General features: G+C 40.3%; 1 protein-coding gene across 1 annotated transcript in view; it reads right to left on the reverse strand.

Moving 5' to 3' along the window:
- Nucleotides 1-20,873, reverse strand: part of mbtd1 (mbt domain containing 1) — a 61,237-nt gene that overhangs the window by 31,906 nt on the left and 8,458 nt on the right. The window contains exons 7-9 of the mRNA XM_072373769.1: nucleotides 11,440-11,574; nucleotides 11,278-11,366; nucleotides 10,823-11,057 (exon numbers count right to left, since the gene is read on the reverse strand). Coding sequence (XP_072229870.1) covers nucleotides 10,823-11,057; nucleotides 11,278-11,366; nucleotides 11,440-11,574 — 459 coding nt within the window. The remainder of the gene's footprint in view (nucleotides 1-10,822; nucleotides 11,058-11,277; nucleotides 11,367-11,439; nucleotides 11,575-20,873) is intronic.

Raw genomic sequence — 20,873 nt, forward strand, 5'->3', positions numbered from 1 at the left:
CTCACAGGGATCTCAAAGCTGCTATGCTCTTTCCCAGAGATGTCATATCAGGAGGTCGATGACATTATCCAGAGGATGAAACCCTTCACTTGTCCCCTTGACCCTTTTTCTATAGCTTTGATGAAAGCACACTAAGTCCCCTGATCATCCCAACAATAAACCAGTCACTTGATTCGAGTCGCTACTTTCCACTTGCTTTAAAAATTGCTATGATCAGACCACTTATCTCCATTAATCCTGAAATCCCAGCAAACTTCAGGCCCATATCCAATCTCCCATTCCTCTCCAAGGTCCTCCAAGGTAGTTGGTTGCTGTCCACCTTGACGACCACCTCAACCACCACCTTTGTTAAATTTCACTCTGGTTTCCGTTCCATCCACAGAACAAAAACAGCCCTGATCGCCAAAGACCTGCTAAAAGTAGCTGTTTTAGGCTCACCTTCACTCCTCATCCACCTTGACTTGTCTGCATCATTCACAACACTATTGACCCCCACACAAGTGAGAATTTCAAGACGGCGCAAGTGTGTGTGGCCTGCCGTATGTCGCTCCCAATGCTGTGTGCATTTGTGCCATTTGTGTTACTTAACTCTTAATGTTAACTCTCTGCTGGTGTACAAACACCAGTCACTTCTAGATCTTAGATTTTAAGCAAAAGATTTAGCAAAGTCAAATTATGATGGACATAAAACTCCCATTCCTATCGGGAATCCCAGCTCACCTGTGCCCCACCCCAGCTCCACCTCCTCTGCATAATGGGACCTGCTGCCGGGCAGCAGTCGGCTGGTGAGGCTGAAGGCCTGTCTGGCGCAGTTTGCTTCGGCTCCAAAGAGTTTGGAACTGTGCCTTGCCTCTCTAGCTCACGGTGTTCGACCAAGCTGCACCTCCCTACGGACGCTTGTGTGATACCTGTCGTCAGCCAAGACCAGATGTTTCTGTCCCGCGGACGCTGCTCTCCTCATCCGACCTGGCGCAGAGTGAATCCCCGCAATCTACAGCCTGTATGTCGGGCTCCCGGGACAGCCAATATCATGGACCTGCCAATTCCTGCCAGGATTGGCCTGGTAAATGCTAGATCACTAGCGAACAAAACATTCATCTTAAAGGATTTCTTCACATCCTGAGGACTGGATTTTCTCTGTGTGACTGAGACGTGGTTGAGTGTTGGCAAGTCCAGTGCTTTCACAGAACTTTCACCCCACGATTGCTGCTACTTTAGCTCCCCGTGGACGTCATGCTGAGGAGGAGGAATTAAGAGTCGTTTTAAGTGTCAGCAGCTTTCACGATCAGCCTTGTTCACCAGCTTTGAGCTGAGTTAATTTGAGCTCGGTCGCCCTCACATGGTGCTGTGGTCCATAGGACTCCCAAATACAATAATTACTTAAACCACTTATCAGATTTCCCGGCTGAAATCATGCCTAAATATGACCATGACCATTGTCGGCGATTTCAATGTTCACGTGTGTTGTCCTGATAAGCAGATGGTTAAGGACTTCCTGGACCTCATTGACTCTTTTAATCATGTGCAGTCTGTGTCTGGACCCACGAAAAAACATGGGCACACACTTGATGTCATTTTATCACATGGTTTGCCTGTTTTCAACCTTGAGATTTTTGGTGCAGTTTTTTCTGACCACATGCCTGTTTTATTTGAGGTTGCTCTTGACTGTAACACAGTTAAATCTGGCGCTGTTGCTGCTCGTCGCTGTCGCATCATTAAACCTTCCACTGCTGTTCATTTCTCAGCTGCTTTTAATCAGAACTGTGTTTTCCCAGAGTCTGTGTGCAGTACAGAGGAGCTTAGCTCGTGGATTCATTCCACTTGCCACACTGTGGCTCCATAAAAAAGCCAGGCAGCCTAAAACTAAACTTGAACCCTGGCTAAGGCTAAGTTCACACTGCAGGTCTTAATGCACAATTCCGATTTACTGCTCAAATCCGATTTTTTCTTTTGGCTCTTAAATGTGGCCTGTCTATGGATTGCTGTGTGAACAGCTCACATTTCTGAAGTGACCCGCATGCGCAGTTGATCTTTCATGACATCACGCCCATTGACCATGGCAACGGCAACCGGTACAGCAGTACTGTATGGCTTAATGCTCTCACGCACACATGCCACACATGGTATTTCTCACACTGAAAACAAAAAGTATAACACAAATTTCTCTGGTGCGCCGCTATTGCTACGTAAATGACAGAAAACAAGCACGTCTCACATGAGTCTGAGCAGACCAACACGAACAACAACACTAATAACAATCTAAGTTATAGAGCCCTGCTAAAAATAGTGTGTGGCGACAGCCAGCAAATCTGTGAGATCACAAAGGAGGAGAAGAGGAACAAAATTCAGAGGTTAATGATGGCTCTATGCAGACCAATAACCGCAACATCCGCACAGAGAAGTATTTGATGTTGCGTCGGAGCCAGGAGTGGTGGGATCAGGTTGTGGCTGGTCACACGGAGCAGGAATTCTTCCAGAACTGTAGAGAGTTGAGGAATACCTTTCATCACATTCGTCCGCCCCTCCCCCCGAGACATTCAAGAGGAGACACATCATTCAGGAGATCCATCTCCTTGAGAAAGCGAGTGGGAGTGGGGCTACATTGGGTAGCAACGGGGGCGGGTTACCCCACCTTGGCCAACAAAGTCCTCCGTTTGCGCTATTGTGCATGACTTCTGCAAAGCTGTGCACCAGGTCCTCATGCCTGACTATATTAAACTACCCCAGGGAGACAATCTCTAGGAGGTGCTGCAAGGCTTCTTCAGGCAGAGGTGGGGTTTCCCCCAGTGTGCTGGGGCGATTGACTGGAGCAGTGCAGCGCGGGTCAGAATGATGTCAAAGTCGCATTAAATGCAACTTGGCTGTTCAAACTGCGGTCACATTGAAGGGAAAAAAAATTAAAAATCAGATACGTATCCGATTCAGTACCACATTTTAAAGTGGCCGATTTGAAAATGTCAAATTCAATGCGACTTGCGGTGTTCACACTGCCAAAAGCAAATCGGATATGGGTCACATATGAGGGGAAAAAAAATAATCAAAATTCAGGTCACTTGTAACTGCAGTGTAACTGTAGCGTTAATGACACAACTCATACTGTCAGACACAAGTGCATTGGAGCTGAGTGCAAGTGGAAGAAGGACAAACTGCAGGTGTTTTTTTCAAACTCTAAGAGACTGTTGGAGTCATTATCAGCCAACACTGAAAGATGCTAAATGAAAACATTTCTCTGACATTGTCTTGTCAAACTGTCACAAGCCTGTTTAAGACCATAAACTCGGTTCTTAATGCCCCGCAGACTGTCTGTATGGAGCCCTCCATTACTTTCTTTTATTAGAGCCAGGGGTGGAGTGGGACACAATTCTGACTGCACCGGCCCACAACGCGCCCATAAGTGGCCCAATCCATCCCCTCAACCTCCCACATATCAACTACACAAACAACATGTAAGGACTTAAGTCAAATATGACTAAGAACTCAGCTCAAATGTTATGCTATGTAATTCGCATCAATATGTCCTGTCAACTCACCTGCATTACTAGTTGACGCCTGGTTGTTTCGGAATAAATCCGAAATTTTTGACCATTTTGATGCACTCTCCTCCAGCATCCGCTTCTTCTTCATTCTGGCCTTTTCGGTCCCTCTTTTCTCCTCTTTCCCTCCATCAGGTGTAACTCAGAGCAAAACAAACACGCAAATCTGATTCCTCTTCGACTGTAAGAAAATTTGCTACTTCAACCTTGCCAGCTTTCTCTCTCCGACAGCCGCTCATGCATCTCCCTACGTTCATTGGATAAATGCAGAGCGATAAGCAGGACCCATTTCCCATTTTACATCAATTTATGAACAAAAAAAAAAAAAAATAATCAAATCGCTGGCCAATTTATATTTGTGGTCATGAAAGTTATGTAACGTCAGAATAAAAAGAATTAGATCAAGATAGGAGGCTAAACAAAAATCAGTTGACTGGATTAATGACAGTGAGTTTGACACTCCAGCAACCATGAGTGAGATGTAGAAAAGTGTTTTTTTTTATATATGACTACTTTCTGGAGATCTTGGAGATTTTCATGTGAACATGCTTGATTGATAGCAGTTTTAACTCAACGGGCCACTCATTAACTTTACTTTTGCAGGCTGGTTCTCTTGAGCTCAATGGCCAGCAGGTTGACCGGGAAATCTCCTGCCCGTCCCAGTGGCCACTCCGCCCCTGACTAGAGCTCTTATCTCACCTCCTGCCTACGACCCCTCAATCTCTGTTCCCTGCTCTGCTGTTTTTAACCAGTTTGAGCCAGTCAGTGCAGTTACATGCGGGCAATCGGATCGGATTAATGGCTAAATTACAATAAGATTGAGTTACTCAGCTCATGTAACAAGTTTAATCCGAGATAACTCAATCCGATCGCCCACTTAACGTGCATGGAGATGACAGTGGATAGGATCGAGCGTTATGCGCATGCTCGAGATTTTTTCCCGCGATCATCACCTGGAAGTCAAAAGGAGACGATATTACTGTTGTTGTTGCTGCCGTCAGAAAGAAACAAACAACGCGATGGAGAATGCGCCGTTGTGCATCGCGTTTGTGCCATAACCATGTTCATCACAAATGTAGAGGAACATAGCTTCATCTCGCTCTTCGTTCGCCATCTTTCTCGAATGTCTGAGTTTGTTGTTGTTGGTGGTGGTGGTGAAGACGTCAACCGGAAGTGGCTCTATTAGTAATAGTTTAAATGGGTACAGCGCCACATATCTACTGTGGTATTGCATGCTTTGTGTCAGTGATTCAATTCATTCACCGCCAGGTAACAAAGGATATAATTACCCTTGCTCAGATAAGGAGCATAATCCAACTATAGCTATAATCGAGTTAATTTCATGTAAACCCACTGAGTGACTCTACCCTTTTTACAGGAGATTGTTGGTCGTTTTAAAACCTCAGGTTCTCCAGATGATGCTGTCCCTCCTCGACTATTTAAAGAGGTTTTCCCCACTATAGGGCCATCTTTCACTACTGTCATAAATAGCAGTCTGTCCTCAGGTGTAGTTACTGAAAATGGTATGCATGCGTAGTTCAACCACTGATTAAAACATCTGTGGCCGTATTCACAACGCTTTTTATCGTACTGCTAGGAGTGCTGCAAACTCGCGCTAAAACCATTACGTAGGAGTTTTTCCTTAAAAGTAATTCACAAAACCGCTGAGACCTACTCATACAAAGGATAAATCACTAAGAGTTAACTAAGAGTGACGACGACATTGCTATGGATTACGTTGATTCTCGTGCACGACTGAGAAGCGCTCAGTACAGTGATTGGTTGTTTGAGAGCATGCAGTCTCGGCGAAACACAAACGAGCCCACTAAATCAACGAAAAACGAGGAAATAGCCTAGGCTACAAATTAACTCCTATCAAATAGTTATGGACAGTGCAGTTAGCAGAATACACGCATGATGACAAGTTTGTGCAGACTATGATAATGTCGTTATGCACGTTAAAGAGAGAGAGAAAGCAAACAATTGAATATCAGCTGTTCAGGTCCATTCTGTTCCACACGGCCGAATTCAGCATCATGGTCATCGCCATAATCATCATCATGGTCATCTTCATCCTCATCATCATCATCTGGCTGTGGATTGTTCCTCTGCTTGCAAAGGTTGTGGAGAAGTGCACATACAGTGATGACTGTACTTGCCCTCTCTGGGCTGAGGCGTATTTCGCCGTGCAGGACATGAAAATGACGTTTCATCTGACAAATTTCTCTCTCCACAACACTTCGTGTATTTTTGTGTGCTCCAACATATATGGGCAGGGATGCTTCGAATATTCGGTAACCGAATATATTCGACCAAATATTGCAAAAAAAGCCACATTTGGTATTCAATAGAATGAGTGAAAAACCAGGCAGAATATATATATATATGTATATTTTAACTTTATAGCAAGCCCGAATAGACTATTAGCAGTGCGCTTTAATGACACAAGCAAACAACGTGCAGTGACGTGGCAAACATAAAAAACGATGTCAGCAGTGTGGAGATATTTTAAAGTGTCAGAGACAGAGCATGTGAACGGAGCTGAGCGGTAAGAATAGGCTTAATTCAATTCAGTTCAATTCAGTTTTATTTATATAGCGCCAAATTACAACAATTGTCATCTCAAGGCACTTAAGTAATATAGTCCAATTCAAGCCAATTGGAATTCAATTCATTGTAATCATAATCTAATGAAATCCAATTAATTAATTTCAAAATAATCCAATGAATTCATATAGAGCCAATTCAAAAAACAAACTCACTCCATGCTCCGACTATATTTTGCACGTTCAGCTCCTTGCTCGCAACCCACTCAGCTCCGTTCACATGCTGTGGTCGGAGAGTGAGAAAATAATTGCGTTTTGCAACAAGTGTTTAACCAAAGTATCTAGAGGGGGTTCCTCAGCAAGCACACACTTACTAGGATTTACCTGAGCCTTCAGTTTACATTATTAGCCTACTTTAACTAAGTAGACTTGTGCCAAAAGGACAATAATTCATTTGTTGTGGGTTATCCACTTTTATGCACTTTAGTTTTTTTTGGGAAAGCACTTCTAAAGTAGGTTTTGTTTTAAGGTCTACAGAGTAGATATTTCTGAACTCAGTTATATAAGGCTAATATAAATGTGAAACTACTAATATTATATTACTAATATTCAAATGTCAGAATATTAAATAAACATTTACTTTATTTGAAAATCATGTCTAAAAAAGTATTTTAATTTATGCAATATTTAAAAAGAATAAATAAAAAGAAAAACCACCACATTCGGTATTCGGACAAACGTTTGATTTTTATTCGGCTTCAGCTACAAATTGTCTATTCGGTGCATCCCTAATAAGGAGGTAAACAGTAAACTATAATAAATATGGATTCAAATAAAATAGAAGGTGATAACGAGCCAATGCAATGTTTTTACGCATTGGGATTAGCGTAATCTACGTAATCACTTACATGTTATATTTCAACTGCGCTCCCGGTTGTGGATTGAGATAGGGTATCAAGAGCCACGTCTTGCAGGAATAGCCACTGTCACCAAGCAAGTGATATCCAACTGGTACATGCTGCCTCTCAAAAAGCTGCCTCAGACCACTCTCCATTAAAATACGCAAATCATGGATAGATCCAGGCCACTTTGCAACAACATCGAGAATGTTAAAATTTGCATGTTGATGGAGTGGACTTTCTTTCGATTGTCAAACACGTCTTCATCTACTGATGGTGCAATTATTTTCATATGCATCCCGTCAATAGCACCGACCACACCAGGCATACCTGCAATTGCCATAAATTTGGCTTGGATCCTGTGTAGTTGCTGATTGTCCAAAGGAAACTGGATAAACTGCTGTATGATATGTGGTTTAGAGAGCGTGTTGATGGTTTGGTTTATAGCACTGCTGACAGATGGTTACGATATTCCTAAATCGTAGGCATTGCAAAGTTGCATTTTTCCTTTTGCTAAATATCGTAGTGTTGCCAAACATTTTGTCTCCAGACTGATCAGGTTATTTCTGTTAGTCGGGGACGTTATTGCTTCACGCACTAATTCTACCACAAGTTTAATACCCTCACTATTTAGACAATATCTATCTCAACAATTCTCCAAAACATTTTGTCTCGCTGCAGCCATTTTCTGATTCTTTGTAAATAGGTTTTACCGAGTTACGAGTCATCTCGAGGACTTTTAAACTCTCCTAGAGTAAGACGCTACTTAGAGGCCTAAAATCCTTTGTGAATTGCTCTTAGTGAAAAAAAATTAGGAGTCCTAAATTTAAGACTGACACACCCATTATTTTTAGGAGTTTCTCCTAAATTGGCCAGTTAGGAGATACTTTTAGCCCTTAGATCCTTTGTGAATACGGCCACTGGTCTAGATCATGCAGTTCTTGTCAATTTCAGGCCAATCTCCAAACTACCTTTTATTTAAAAAATCCTCAAAAAGGTAGTCCACTGTCAACTAATGGCCTTTCTCGAAGAGCATAGCATTCTAAAGGTTTTCCAATCTGGTTTTAAAATTTTGCACAGCACCGAATCAACACTTTTAAGTGTTTTTAATGACATCTTTTTTAGCTACAAACTCTGGTGACTGTGTTGTTCTTGTGCTTTAGATTTAACTGTTGCTTTCAACACAGTGGACCATGACATTTTAATATCATGTTTGGAGCAGTGGGTGGGCATCGGGGTGTTAACACTGGAGTGATACAGATACTTGGAATACAGGTACTTCGCAGATTGTACTTTCTGTGTCAGCCTTGGTAACTCTATCCTCCTCGGCTCCTCTCACATGTGGTGTCCCACAGGGCTTAGTTCTAGGCCCCCTCTCTTCTCTCTACTTGCTTTCGCTTGGCTCCATACTTAGGAAGTATGGCAATTTCATTCCACTGTTGCGGATGCGGATGACTGACAGATTTATGTGCCTCTTAAAAAGAACGACACACACTCTTTTACAATCCTACTGAAGTGTCTTAATGACATAAAGGCCTTAATGGCTCTGAACTTTTTAAACTTTATTGCTAAAAAGACAAAAGTGGAAGTTTTTGTAAAGAATTGAAAATGGTCATTTGTTGAATTTGCAGCTTTAGGAGATCATATTAACTGACCTCAAAAGCTATTTCAGTCAAAAACATCTTAAAAGGTCAAGATACATTTTAACATAGGACCCCTTATTTGACAGCAGCTTCACAACTCTTGCATCCACTGAACTTATGAGTTTTTGGAGAGTTTCTGCTTGAATTTCTTTGCAGGATGTCAAAATACCCTTCCAGAGCTGCTGTTTGGATGTGAACTGCCTCCCACCCTCATAAGTCTTTTGCTTGAGGATGCTCCAAAGGTCCTCAATCGGGTTGAGGTCAGGGAGGATGGGGGCCACACCATGAGTTTCTCTCCTCTTGCACCCATAGCAGCCAATGATACAGAGGTATTCCTTGCAGCATGAAGATTATTTTGGTACGGAAAGCACGGTTCTTCTTTTTGTACCATGGAATAAAGTGGTCAGTCAGAAACTACCCCAAAGGATCCTACCTCTCCCCATAATTCCAGCCCAAAACATGACTCCACCACCTCCTTGCTGACATCGCAGCCTTGTTCAGACATGGTGACTGTCCACCAACCCTCCACTACTCCATCCATCTGGACCATCCAGGGTTGCACAGCATTCATCAGTGAACAAGACTGTTTGAAAATTCTTCATATATTTCTGGGCCCACTGCAGCCCTTTCTGCTTGTGAATATTGGTTAGGGGTGGCCGAATAGAAAGTTTATGCAAAACTGTAAACCTGGAGGATCCTGCGCCTTGATGGTCACGGGACTCCAGAGACACCAGCAGCTTCAAATACCTGTTTGCTGCTTTAAAATGGCATTTTAGCAGCTGCTCTCTTAATCCAATGTATTCATCTGGCAGAAACCTTCCTCATTGTGCCTTTATCTGCACAAACCCGTGTGTGCTCTGAATCAGCCACAAATCTCTTAACAGTACAATGATCATGCTAAACTTTTCGTGAAATATCGAAAGTTTTCATACCTTTCCAAGGCATTCAACTATTTCACGTTTCTCAGCAGCAGAAAGATCCTTTTTCTTTCCCATATTGCTTGAAAATGGTGGCCTATTTAATAATGTGGAACGTAATGTGGCAAACTAATTATCATAGGTGTCCGATATTGATTTCAGTGATCCAAAGAGCCCTGAGACACAATACCATCCACAAGTACAGTGTTAATGGAAAACAAAAAAATTCAATCTTTATGACGCTTTAATACAATTTTCATAATAATTTGGAACCCGGCGTACATAAGGGTATCTTTGAAGATTTTTTTGTTTGTTTGTTTTACAAGGGTAATATAAAATGCTTTTCAGTGTCCTTTTTACTACAATCTAGGGCTGGGCAATAAAGCAATCACCAAATTACATCTCGATTAAAATGACGTCAATCTCAGTGACCTTTTCGGTCGACCTATCTATAGAGCCAGTTTTATTAACACTCCAGTCCACTAGTTGGCAGTAATATACCTCTGAGCTGACTGGTAGCCACCAAGAAAAGCCAAAAGGAAAACAAAACATACAATGAGCAAGCAGTGGACTGAGGAAGGAAACTGTAGCTGAAGAGAGGGTTGAGGCTGAAACTGAACTCCCGTTATGTTCCCCGAATGCCGAAGTAGTTGATAACAATTTTTTTTTTTTTTTTAAAAAGGTCCCACTAAGTCCATAATATGGTTTGGATTCAGCAAAAATGATGAATTACAGATTTGAAAATGTCGTCATCAGTTAGTCAACGCCAAAACAGGAAACAACTAATTTGTTTAATCACTTGAAAAGTCACCCCAGCAACTACACAGAAAGCACGAGATTTGGTGTAGCAATTCTTGCAGTGCAAGCTTCAAACAGAAATCCATTCAAAATTAAGCAAAGCAATTACAACCATAGTTCCGTATTTCCGAGCAAAACATATGATTTAAATGTACAAAAGTCTTGTAATTCACATTTTTATCTAGAACTTGAGATTACATTTATAGATTTAGGTTTTACAGTAATAGTTTTTAATTAAAAGGGAAAAAAAACTTGAATTGTTTATAAGTATGTTAGCGTAGTTGAGTGTTTCAATAGCATCACTTAACTTTGGTTAATAAATTCTGTTGTTTAACTGTATATATTTATTTGTTGTGGTCATTATTAGTTCACTATATTGGAATCAAGATCAATCAATATAGAAAATATTATCAAAATATGTTTTTCCATATCACCCAGCCCTACAAAAATCCTCAGGATTTGGAAACAGAATTTAGATAAACTCACCTGATCGTTTGAAGCGGTGCCCTATACTTCGTGACCAGCCTATACTGTGGATGAGGGGGCTGTACATGTGGCACCAGAAGTCATCTGAGCTGTCTTGGTTTTCCTCATAGACCAGCTTGAGGCGACCACCAATCACTTGCTCCACCAGTGCCACCCGTGTCCGGCACAGGTAGTTCTTGTCTACCACCTCTACACGCATCAACTTCTTAAAGGGGAACTGCATGTTCTCATGTACCTAAAGTAAAAAGTGATACGTGTGAAATGGAATACCACGCTTTCCAAAGCAACTTACACTCAGGAAGGCAGGTAGTGTCTTGCCTAAGGACCCCTACTGGAGGTAGTATCTTTCAGACAGGAGGGTCAGGATTTGAACCCTAGTCACCCACATGAAAGGTGCAAATCTTACCACTACACTATCACTAAACACTACATGAAAGTAGTTCATTGTTTCTCACCTTGGCATTGAAGTCAGGTGGCAGTGTTTTTGCTCCAGTGAGACGCTTCACAAGAAAAGCTTTCCAGTTTGAGTATTTCTGCTGTATGCCTGAAAGAGAGACCACAGATATAAATACAGTTACGACAAACTTCCAAGAAGCAAATTTTGTTATCACACTCACTTTTTGGAGGTACAAGAGGTTTGCCATTGGAAGCACACCATCCCACTGGGTGCACCTCAGGGGCACAAAGATTACACCAGTAATCCTTACTGGTATCACTGTCAAAGCCCTCATACCGCAGGAGTGCCTTGAACCCTGGAAAGCATAAAAAAAATGTTTTTAAAAACACTGCTCAGGTGACTGCTCACTGCTGTTCATGCAATTGCCCAATGAAAGAACACCAAGATAAATTATGTAATTCCTCTTTTGTCTGATCCAACCTTTTGAAAGATACTAAAAGTAAAATGTTACTTTGTTTGCCTTAATTTGTTTACATTTTGGAAATGTAAATATACCAAAATTACATACATACATACAAACAGATACACACATATACACACACACATGTATACTGTATGCAGTGTATATATATATATATATATATATATATATATATACATACATACACATACATATACACACACACACACACAAACACATGCATATATACATGGTAAACAGTGTCAGAACACTAAGAAAGTAAGTCAAAGATAATGTTTTTATTTTTTAGAGGCACTAAGCTATATCAAAGCACGAACCATATTTTGTGTTATTTGCAACTTCCAACGATTTACCATAAAGCATCCTCATGATATGAAAAAGATGTTGGCTGTACATTTGATGATGAATCATAGGAAAACATTATTTCCAAAAGCAGAAAATTTGTCAGGGAAGTAAAGGGTAAAATTTATACAATATAAAATAACCAATAAGTATTACTATACCCTTTTCAGATTACATAAAATGGGTTGAATCAAAGAAAAAATAAGCTGGAAAAATAATATGCTGGAAAAATAAGACAGAAAGAGGCAATGTGTATGCAGTATAAAAATGTTTAAAAGCTTTTCCTTTTTGGACAGATGTTTTGGACTGTATGTGCCAGGTGTGATTTATCCAGATCAACAAGACTATGTCTCCTTGGGGACAGCATTGTTCTACCACAGTTGAATACATTTGTAAATAGTATTGATAAAGTATTGATAGTTGGTTTTGTGACTTGTGCCAGACTAAGTAAGTTTTGGAAAGAGATATATCCAATGACAAAATGACAGCATAACTTGATATGAACCGGATAGTGTGTATTGGACAAGACTTGGCAAGTGCAAATTACCCAGTAACCTATTGCACAAATGGTGTTATATACTTCACCCCATATTACTTCAAACTGCCCTGTTCTGTCTGGATGTTTTGTGTACTTAATTCAATAAAAACTCTGAATTATAGAAAATAAAAAACCGCTGTGTGTAAATAGTCCATCTATTTTCTATACCGTCAATCCGTTAAGTGGGTAGCGGGTGGGCTGGAGCCTATCCCAGCAGTCATCGGGCAAAAGGCGGGTACACCCTGGACAGGTCGCCAGTCCATCACAGGGTCACACAGAGACAAACGAGACACACTCATTCCTAAGGACAATTTAGAGTCACCAATTAACCTGACATGCATGTTTTTGGATGGTGGGAGGAAGCCAGAGTACCTGGAGAGAACCCACGCATACACAGGGAGAACATGCAAACTCCACACAGAAAGGCCCCAGGCAGGGATCGAACCTGGAACCCTCTTGCTGTGAGGTGACAGTGCTAACCACCACACCACCGTGCAGAGCCTGTGTGTAAACAGTATTGTATATAAATATACAATATATGTAGTATGAATGTCTTTAGAACCCATGAATGTATTTCCCAATAATAACACTTAATTTTTTTTTTTTAAATAAATAAAGCTTACAAGAAAAGCTCTATAAAGTTTATAAAAAACTATATAAAGCTCTTCTTGGTAAACTTGGCTTCCTCAAAAAAGGGAGTAAGGCTTTCAACTGGTTTCCTTGCATAAATAACGGCTATGAATGAAAGCCTTACAGATATTACAAATTGCAGGCTTTGGGTCATCCTAACCCAAACTGAATAACTTCCACACGAACATGCTTTTGAGCGACTTACATGACCAGTTTTCAGACAGATAGACAATAGTCAAACTGAAAAATTTGAAAAATAACAGTAACTGTTTTTCAAATTTTGTCACTAAAACAGCCAAAGCAAACTATTAGTTTCCGCTGACCTTCAGATTACAATTTTTACAGAATAGTTCGTTCTTCATTGAACTCTGCCCAGGTGGTTACTCCTTCATTGGCCAACCTCGGACATCTAGTTAAGGTCTTGCTATGCTCTCTGGGAGTTGGTTAGGCAAATGTCCGTCACTTTTCATCGTTTGAACTACAGCTGCTTAAAGTCGAGAATAAAAAAACCTTTTCACTGTGCTGTGGTTATATCGTCCGCCTGACCCAAACCGTCTGTTTTTAAAGGAAACCATGAAGCTGGTCAATCAGCATGTAGTTGGTGATTTTAATATAGATGTTGATGACTACTCTGACCTCTTTGCTCAGTTTTTAAATCAATGTCATGGATTCTTTTAATTTTACTGAAGGTTAAAGGTAACACACAGGACCTTGCTTTTACTTGAGGTTTAAATATTGACTGTATTTAGTCTTTGGACATTTTTATTTCTGAACATCACTGTATTATTTTTAACTTTTTTTTTTTTTTGTGCCACTCTCTCCTGTTTGCCATAAGGTCAGTTCTCGCTGCTGGTGTGTTTAAAGTCTGTTCTGTTAAAACAAGACTAATTGCTGTTTTAAAGTAATTCCCATGGGTAAATGACAGTATTCACTTTCTAAAACATTCTTGTAAGAAAGTTGAGCGCTTATGGAGAAAAACTGGCTTGGATGTTCATTTGCTCCACCTAAAGGATCTTTTAGTTTCTTTTAACAATACAGTTAAAGATGCGAGGGCTGCATATTTCTCAAACCTGGTTTCCAAGAGGAGAGATAATCCTACGGTGCTATTCAAAACCGTTAGTGATATTGTTACTCCTACTCCTCCTGCTGTCCCAATTATCTCTAATGAGGATTGGGAAAAAAATGTTCCCATTGAAAAAGTCTATTCTGAGAAGCAATATTTCTCCCTCAGCTTCTTCGAAGTCTGTTCCCAGTCGAGCTCGGCCTGCAACTCTGTTTTTTACCCAGCTCTTTATCTGAGCTGGTCAGATTAATTGATTCAGTGAAAGCATTATTCTGTTCTCTTGATATGTTAGCTACATTCCTTTTCAAAGATGTCTTTCATATGTGCTCACTATAATGAACTATTCCCTGGTGTCTGATCAAGTCCCTGTTTATTTCAAGAATGCTGTAATCCACTCACTCTTAAAAACAACTAAGCTTGATCCTTCTCTTTTTAGCAGCTACAGACCCATTTCAAAATGACCATTTATTGCTAAGTTTTTAGAAAAATTTGTGGCTAAGCAACTTACAGCCACTTTAGGATAAAACAGCATTCTCGATCATTCTCAGTCTGCTAACAAAATGTTCAAAATATCTAATTTCACTCAATTGCTAACTCAGCTGCACTGGCTTCCCATCCACTACAGAGTACATTACAAAATGTCAGTACATCCCAACATGTAACCTGTCTGTTTATCTGTGTGGTATCATTAGCTTGTCTCCAATTATAAATTAACACAGCAAGTTCTTCAGTTTACACTACTCACATTGCCTCGTATTTTACCGGACGCTTTTGTCCAAAGCGGCTTACACTTGTAGGAAGTCAGACTTGCCTAAGGACCTCTACTGGTGGTAGTACCTTTCATGCAGGGGATTTGAAGGATGTCGACACTTACAATACCGTTGCTCCTCACTGCGCTCTGTTTGCTAAATTTAGGTAACATTAGTAGAATTCTTTACAGGACCCAAGACTCCAGCGCAGTCTGTCCAATGCAATTTACTGTAAGGACAGTTTGCAATGTACTGTCATATCATCTTAATCTGTGACCAAACAGTATACTTTGCTGCTACTGAAGCTTAATCTCTCAAGAACTATTCTCTCACCGTTGCTGGCTATTACTGGCCACCATCTGCCCCTGTCTGTGCCTTGCCTGCTCTAACAAACTCATTGCTGCATGCACTTCCTCTGAAATTTTGTTATTCTGTGATTTAAACTGGAATATGCTCAACCCTCCCTCTTCTGTACAGCTCTCCCTGATTGCACAGGCTCCTGCCAGATTACTAAATCTATAGAAAATGGAACACTAATTGATGTCATTCTCACCAAACACACAAACAAAGTAAACATCTGTAGTTTTTTGCCAAAGCCTTAGTTACCACTGCAGTATTGCTCGTGTTCGCAATGGTACAAACAATATCAAACTTTGGTCTGGCGCTCCAGAACAAAGATTCAGATACAGGGTAAACAATGGAGGACCAGCTGCTGAGGATGTACTGTATTTTCCCCGAGTATAAGTTTTTTTTCATAGTTTGGCTGGTCCTGTGACTTATAGTCTGGTGCGACAAAATATTTATAATTTAACATGTTTTTAAATGTAAAATTCATAGTGACTGACATGAACCAAGGAGTAAACATTGCTATCTACAGCCGCGAGAGGACACTCTAGGCTTGTGACAACTATGTGCTAACAAAGAAAGCTAATCACGGGCTGAAAGCAATATGGACAGAGCTGGATGAACGAGTTCACAGGTGGGTGCTTGAACAACGTACTGCCAGGAGAGGCTTGTTAAAAGGCAGTTACATTTCCACGCCGTTACTTGCCAAGGAGATGAATATAAATTACTTTGCATGCGGGCCTTTTTAGGATTACCGCTTCATGCAATGCACCAGCCTCTATCAGAGCCAGGAGACTTCCAAGCCAAGGTCGACAGTTTCTGTGAGAAGCAGGTAACTGCAACGATTATATTATCAACATGGACGAGATCTGATCTTGGATTTTGGGAAAAAAATTGCTAAATAGGTTCGACTTATATATGTTTTTTTCCTCTTCATGACGCATTTTTTGACTGATGCGACTTATACTTCGGAGCTACTAATAGTCCGGAAAATAAAGTCATAGCAATAGGTGTGGCTCAGTGGTTAGAGTGGGTCGTCCAGTAATCGGAAGGTTGGTGGTTCAAATTCCCACTCGCCACTCAAAAAAAGCTGGTGAACCTGGAGGGGCAGTCCACCTGCCAGAGGTCCCCTTGAGCAAGGTACCATACCGTCATGCTCTCCGGGCACTGTGATTGGTTGCCCACTACTCCACTGTATGGCATCTGTCTCTATGAGTGTGTGACCGTGTGTGTCCAACAGTTGCCAACCTGGATGGGTTAAAAGGACAGGGTAAACAATGGAGGAGCAGCTGCTGATGATATACTGTATTTAAGTATAAGTCACACTTTTTTTCATTTCATGCATGACAAGAAATCTGATCTCTAGCTTTCTTAAGGTGGGAGATGCAGTCTCACATACTGAGCTGTCCCACTGCACAACAAGAAAACTTCAGGAGTTTAGAAAATAAAGAAACTTTTTCGAGAAATAGAGGTAAAATTAGAGAAGTTGCATTCCTAGATGTTAAATGTTACATCTTATTTTAATGGATTCCGCTGTAATAGTAAGAGGATGTGTATGTCATGAAAGGCCCATATAACTTTTCCACTTAATATCTGTTAGAGTTTTTAGTTGTTATCTCATGATATACCCTGTGTTACAATTATATTCCTGTGCTTTAATTGCACTCATATGCTATACCATAAAAATCCTATGTGCCAGGTATGGATCATATGCTGCATTAGTTCCAATCATGTGATGATGAAATGTGTGTGCGTATGAACAAAGGGAAATGCTTAAGGACAGAGTCTTCCAGTGGTCAACTGAGTTTAACTGAGTTCAAACTACAACACACAATGCCTGATTCAAACTAGTTTGTAGATGTATCTCTTTGAATGATTATCGTCAAAGTCTCACACTCTGAATTTGCAGATGTGTCTCCATGTCTAAACATTAGAGTCACACGCTCTGAACTTTCTATGCAACCTGTTCAAGGAGGTTTTCCCCTTAATTGACACTTCCATATTGGATTTGATCAATTGGTCTTTGTTGATAGGATATGTACCTCAGACTTTTAAGGTTGCTGTAATTAAACCTTTACTTAAAAAACCTACTCTTGATTCAGAAGTGTTGGCTAATTATCGACCTATATCCAATCTCCATTTTTTGTCTAAAGTTCTTGAAAAAATAGTTGCCGTTCAACTTTGTGATCATTTACATAGAAATAATCTGTTTGAAGAGTTTCAGTCAGGATTCAGAGTGCATCATAGCACAGAAACAGCACTGGTGAAAGTTACCAATGATCTCCTGTTAGCTTCTGATAGCGGACTTGTTTCTGTGCTTGTCCTGTTGGATCTCAGTGCTGCATTTGATACGATTGATCACAGCATTCTGTTACAGAGACTTGAACATGTTATTGGGATTAAAGGAACTGCATTAGGCTGGTTTAAGTCATATTTGTCTGATAGATTCCAGTTTGTTCTTGTAAATGAAGAATCTTCCTCACACGTTGGAGTAAGTCATGGAGTTCCTCAGGGTTCTGTGCTTGGACCGATTCTTTTTACTTTATACATGCTTCCATTAGTTAACATTATCAGACAGCATGGCATAAATTTCCATTGTTATGCTGATGATACTCAGCTGTACTTATCTATGAAACCAGATGAAACCAACAGGTTGGTCAGACTACAAGCCTGTCTCAAAGACATAAAGACCTGGATGACTCAGAACTGTCTGCTTTTAAATTCAGACAAAACTGAAGTTGTTCTCTTTGGACCTGAGCGCTTCAGGGAGAAATTGTCTAGTTATATAGTTACTCTAGATGGTATTTCCTTGGCTTCTAGTTCTACAGTGAGGAACCTTGGAGTTATTTTTGACCAGAATTTATAATTTGACGCACATGTAAAACTGGTTTCTAGGACTGCCTTCTTTCACCTTCGTAATATTGCTAAAATCAGGAACATCCTGTCTCAGGGTGATGCAGAGAAACTAGTTCATGCATTTGTTACTTCAAGACTGGACTACTGTAATTCCTTATTATTGGGCTGTCCCACATATTCTCTGAAAAGCCTCCAGCTGATCCAAAATGCTGCAGCCAGAGTTCTGATGAGAACTAACAGGAGAGATCATGTTTCTCCAGTTTTAGCTTCTCTTCATTGGCTCCCTGTTAAATTCAGAATAGAATTTAAGATTCTTCTCCTCACATATAAAGTTCTTAATGACCGAGCTCCATCATATCTTAAAGATTTAATTGTAAGGTATTTTCCTAATAGAGCACTTCGTTCCCAAACTGCAGGTTTACTTGTTGTTCCCAGAGTTTCTAAAAGTAGAATGGGAGGTAGAGCCTTCAGTTATCAGGCCCCTCTCGTGGAATAAGCTGCCAGTAAATGTCCGGGAAGCAGACACCCTTTCCACTTTTAAGATTAGGCTTAAAACTTTCCTTTTCGATAAAGCTTATAGTTAGGGATGGCTCAGGTAATCCTGAAACATCCCATAGTTAAGCTGCTATAGGCTTAGACTGCTGGGGGACCTCATCTGTCACACCTTTCCTCACTTTGCTCTCTTTTTCCCCCTGTTTAATTTCACAATTGATTTTATGTACATGTGACATTATTGTGGTTATTAACGTATGTTTCCCTGTTCCAACAGATATCCTTTGAATGGCGTTATGGTGTTTTTACCCCCTCTTTTCCCTCTTTTCTGTCTTCTCAAACCCCAGCTGGTCGAGGCGGATGGCCACCCTTCCTGAGTCTGGTTCTGCCAGAGGTTTCTTCCTGTTAAAAGGGAGTCGTTCCTTTCCACAGTCGCCATAGGCACGCTCAGGACGGGAGATTGGACTGAAGACAAGTTTCGGTGCAATCTGTTGGTTTCCTTAGCTAGGATATTAATTTTTTGAATTGGCTCTATATAAATTAATTGGATTATGATTACAATGAATTGAATTGGACTGTATTACTTAAGTGCCTTGAGATGACAATTGTTGTAATCTAGCGCTATATAAATAAAATTGAATTGAATTGAACCTTTTGTTTTGTAAAGCTCTTCCCCATTTCTTATCTTTGAATAAAACCAGGCTGCTGCAGGGAGGGAGTCGGAGATTGCTGGAGGTTGCTTAGACACATACACCTGTGGCTGAAGCAGCGACGGCTCCCCCCTTTTGCAAAAGTTGAACTAGATATTGATCTCTTGTGTGGTTCTTTCTGTTTAAGGTGGGACTTTGTTAATAAGGAAAAAAAAAACATCAATATCTTATTATTCCCGATTGATTTAATTTCAGTCGTTATTGTTACTAATCCTTACATAACTTAACTCCTACCATATTGTCTCTCTTAAGATGTAAACAAGCTGGTGAAGGGTAAACAAGGGACTAGACTAGCAGGCAATGGTACAAAATTTTCAAAAGAGAGTTAACTCCCATATTAAAGGCCTCTTTCAATGAGACAAAGAGCAGGCAAAATCCCTTCTTCGAGGAAGCAGGCTAAAATCACTGTAATCCCCAAAAAGGAAAAAACAAAGAAGTCTGTGAAAATTATAGTCCAATTTCAATATTGAATTGCGAATACAAAATCTACACATCCATCATCAATAGACCAAGAATAAAACCAGGAATAAAATACACCATAAAGGGGGGATGGCTTTACAAAATCTTCAAGAATACTACTCTGTCGCTTAAATTCAACCCCTGATATACTGGTGTGACTCAAGTTAAAGTGCAAAATAGAAAGCAACTGAGAAAGGAACGGAAGGATGCCACATCCAAAGTATGATTTCAAATAAGGACTTATACAAGGTAAGCACAAACTTACTTGACCGAATAACTAAGTTCACATTAGAAATCTGGTACACAGTGGTCAAAAAATGGTAAACGACCCTCCATTAAAACCAGGGATCCTAGATAACAAATTTAAACAATGGACAAACATAGAAATAACAACATGACCAACATTACTCGACAGAGGAACAATCAAAAGCTTCCAAAAGTTAAAAGAAGAACTTGGTTTGGAGAACCAGGATCTATTTTGATATCTGCAAGTCAAATATTGCAGATAGTCTGGTCTAAAGGAATCCTCCGGGTTAACTTTAATACTGAACAAAGCCTATAAAAATAACACAGACAATGTTATCAGCCGGATATTGTCGAGGATATATCTGACCTTAGAAGACACACATTTGTAAGGATTAAAAAAAAAAAAATCTAACTATGTTGAAAAATAGACTACATGGACTGCTTACAAATTACAAATCCCTTCACGGAGATGCCTGCGGAGTAAGAATGGCTTTCGTTGCAAAGACAGTCTGTTGAGGGACCTTGGTGCTGTTTCATGTTTCTCTTTCTGTTTTTTGTTTTGTTCTGATTTGCCCAGCTCTGTTGTTTCAAGCGCTTACTAACTTTTAAAAGAAATATTAGCGAATCTGGGAAACGCTGCCCTTAACAGTTCACTCTCCTTTGACATCAACATCAATAGATTATTCTCCATAGTCAAATAGAGAATCGGCTTCCTGTATGGCAACAAATCCTCCTTCACTCAT

The sequence above is a fragment of the Leuresthes tenuis genome, unplaced genomic scaffold, assembly GCF_036924035.1.
Source record: "Leuresthes tenuis unplaced genomic scaffold, fLeuTen1.0.hap1 SCAF_20, whole genome shotgun sequence".
NCBI lineage: Eukaryota > Metazoa > Chordata > Actinopteri > Atheriniformes > Atherinopsidae > Leuresthes > Leuresthes tenuis.